This window comes from Typha angustifolia, chromosome 7 (genome assembly GCF_048772165.1).
Source record: "Typha angustifolia cultivar Huaian chromosome 7, ASM4877216v1, whole genome shotgun sequence".
Lineage (NCBI taxonomy): Eukaryota > Viridiplantae > Streptophyta > Magnoliopsida > Poales > Typhaceae > Typha > Typha angustifolia.
In genome coordinates, this window is record NC_133245.1 from 8,328,857 (window position 1) to 8,332,065 (window position 3,209).

General features: G+C 38.5%; 1 protein-coding gene across 1 annotated transcript; it reads left to right on the top strand.

Moving 5' to 3' along the window:
• Positions 1-1,392: 1,392 nt before the first annotated feature.
• On the top strand, positions 1,393-2,689 carry LOC140763152 (proline-rich protein 2-like). The gene is made up of 2 exons (XM_073101216.1): positions 1,393-1,660; positions 1,773-2,689. Exons 1-2 carry the CDS (start codon positions 1,489-1,491, stop codon positions 2,546-2,548), a joined length of 948 nt encoding a protein of 315 aa, XP_072957317.1. The 5' UTR covers positions 1,393-1,488; the 3' UTR covers positions 2,549-2,689.
• The last annotated feature ends 520 nt before the right edge of the window (positions 2,690-3,209 follow it).

Here is a 3,209-nt window from a genome sequence, read left to right on the forward strand (position 1 = left end):
CACAGAAAATATATTAAATATTAAGATTAAAACATGAGATTCTTAATAATATTATATTTTTGATGTTAATAGTACATATAAAAATTATTTTAATAATAAGATCATTTATAAAAAATATTATATCAATTAAATACTATATTATTTTAAAATATTAAATTATTTATTTTTAGGCTATTTTAGTTGAATTTTATTTATTTAGTGTAAATTAAAAAATACGATAAGAGGAGAAAGTGTAAAGAGAAGTGATTATGATAAGATGTTTGAAAGAGATGAGAGATAAATAATAAATTATAATATGATGTTTAAAGAGATAAGAATTGTTTAACGTTACTATGGAATAAAGAATTTATTATTCTTGAAATGAACTATGCCTAAAAGTTTTTTATGGCCTCCCTGTTTTTTGGCAAGTTATGTGCATCGAGATGATTGTGGGATAACAAGCTACTTCCACGCTTATGAGGAAGCAGCTGATGGACTAGTCTCCATCATATGAGCTGGTGCCTCATCTACTATTTCACGATTCATATATAATGGGATGGAACCACAAAAAAACTCTCTCCAAGAGCCTAACAATGTAACATAAAGGCACCGCTAGATCTGATAGGATACCGACCTTTTGAGCCAAAACTTATTGATGTTGTGATAATTAAAATTCTCTATTATATAGCTCCGAAAGATTCCATTCCTAATGCTATGCCATTTAGACCTCTGTATACTACCTCAATAAGAAGGAAAAACATTTAATCCTGAGACTTAATAATGCTCTATTCCACCTACCTAACAATGGTTGCTCTACTCACATGCCGTTGTTCAGATGTATCACATTAATGGATACTGGATAAATTTGATCTGTGAAGCAATTCGGAGTATTAAGTTTTGAATGTCACCCTTCCAGTGATTTTGTAAACCTAGGCGATCCAATTATTTTGCCAATTTCTGTTGCATACAAACTAGGCCACCATGGATTCGCGAGGTACCCAATCTCTGGGTTACCAAAAGCAATCAGAATTATATGTGCATATAGTTAGTGCATGGGCTAGAGAAGCAAGTAGATGCCAATAATTGGTGGAAGTCTATACCAAGTATTGAAGTTAACATCCTTGCCTTATAGATAAATGCAGAATGATTTGTGCCGGTCTCGTAAGATAAAATGGTCCTCAGTTTCGCTCTGCAAGAGCAATATTTAAACACCTTAATCAATAAATAACCAAGTGGTGAAGGTCATTCTAAAGGTGGAAGAGGGTTGATTTGGTATTAGGAGAAGTCAAACAAAGTTGGTTTATTTGATTGCAAACGCATTCAATTGGCAAGCCATAAAAGCCGGTCGAAAATGTGAAGCCTTTAAAAGCCCTGTCGGCAAACACCTCCATATAAATTGGCATGAGTGGTTCTCAACCCTACTCAAAATAAGCAGAGAAGCCAAATAGCTTTTTCTCTTCCTCTTCTTCTTTGTTTCCACCCCGTTCTGCAAGTGGTTTGGGTTCCAGAATGGGAACTCTTCCGCTTCTCGGAAACCTCTTGTTTGGAGTTTATTTACTGCTCTTGGCAATCAACTTTGCCAATGCTGGCTCACAAGCTGAAACCACCGTGGTTGTGATCGGCGCAACTGAATGCTTAGATTGTTCGGCGAAGAACATGAAAATTGAGCATGCGTCCAAAGGTAATTAAGTAGATTAATTAACTCTACTTCCTTTCTCAGCATCCAGGCTAGTGAAATTGGAACCGTGTTTAGTGAGATTACTAATGCGGTTTTGCATTTTTTAATAAAACAGGACTTTACATAGTAATCAAATGCAAGGCCAACACAGCAAAATATGAGGCGAAAAGTGTCGGTAAACTTGACAGTGCCGGAAAGTTTAGCGTCAAACTCCCGAGCGATCTCCTCCAAAACGATGGGAAGCTGAAGCAAGAATGCTTTGCGGAGCTCCACAGTGCATCAAACACCCCTTGCCCAGAGAAACCATCGGAGCTAGTCTTAAAGTCTAAAGAGAAAGGAAGGCACACGTTCGCAACAACAGTCGAGAAGCTTCCCTTCTCGTCTGCGACGTGCACGTCGGTCTTCCTGTGGCCGCCCCACAATTTCCCTCCGAAGCCCAAGTGGGACCACTTCCACAAGCACCTTCCTTGGCACAAGCCCTTCTTCAAGAAGCCACTCCCACCGCCCACACCCGTGCCAATCTACACGCCACCTATGCCAGAATATAAACCACCGGTCTCGCCGGTTTACATCCCGCCAGCTCCGGTTTACAAGACGCCAGTCCCGGCCTACAAGCCACCGGCAGCTCCTGTTTACAAGCCACCGGTCCTAACTCCAGCTGTGACATACCACAAACATCCCACAATTCCACCTATCTTCAAGAAGCCACATTCTCCATTCTACCACCCTCATCCAATATACAAGAAACCGCTTCCTCCATTCTACCATTCTAAGTTCCCTCCTATCCATGGCTGGCCTCCACTTCCTCCTTATTCGCCTCATCCATGGAAAAAGTACTTGAAGCCGAAGCATCATATCTTCCCTCCTGCCAAAGAGGCACCAAAGCCCTAGAGGCAGTAGCCAACATGGTTCGTTTGTCTCGATCACTTTGTGCGTTTCTTATTCGGAGTAATATTTCCCTTTCCAGTTAGTTCTGTAATAAAGGTTGAATTAAAATTGGTATTAGAATCTGCGCAAATGTGACGATTGTTATCCTTTGTCGGTTACGGTTTGATTGGCCTTAATTCCAGCCATTGTTTTCATATATGAAAACCCAGGATTTCCTAAATGTATGCTTACTAAAAATTTTAATATGAAATAATAACAGATAAATAAGTGAAAGTGAACGCCAAGGGCGTTCACGTGGAAAATTTCCAAAACAAATAAAATATCACTGATCCAAACTAGGATAAAAGTTTAATCACTAATCATTTGTAACACTTACGGACACCCGTCGATTCTTGTGACTCTATTTGAAACTTTCTTTCTCATTAGATCTCATGACTCCTTATATTTTATGATTAATTCTCAATCTTTATGACCCTCAAGATTGATCAAACCGCCTCAATAACCCTCAAGACGCTATCCTCTATGATCCGAAGAACTTAAGTTATGTAGATTGAAGATTAAAGTATGTTCCATTTGAAAAAAAAACTTAACTTGCTCTTATCAAAGATGGCTAATAGGGTTAGGTTTTAATAATCCTTTAATATGTTTTCGATTGATGTGATTC

Coding starts and splice junctions, on each gene's coding strand:
- LOC140763152 (XM_073101216.1), top strand. CDS start 1,489: ATGGGAACTCTTCCGCTTCTCGGAAACCTCTTGTTTGGAGTTTATTTA. Junction 1,661..1,772: donor AATTGAGCATGCGTCCAAAG/GTAATTAAGTAG, acceptor TTAATAAAACAG/GACTTTACATAGTAATCAAA.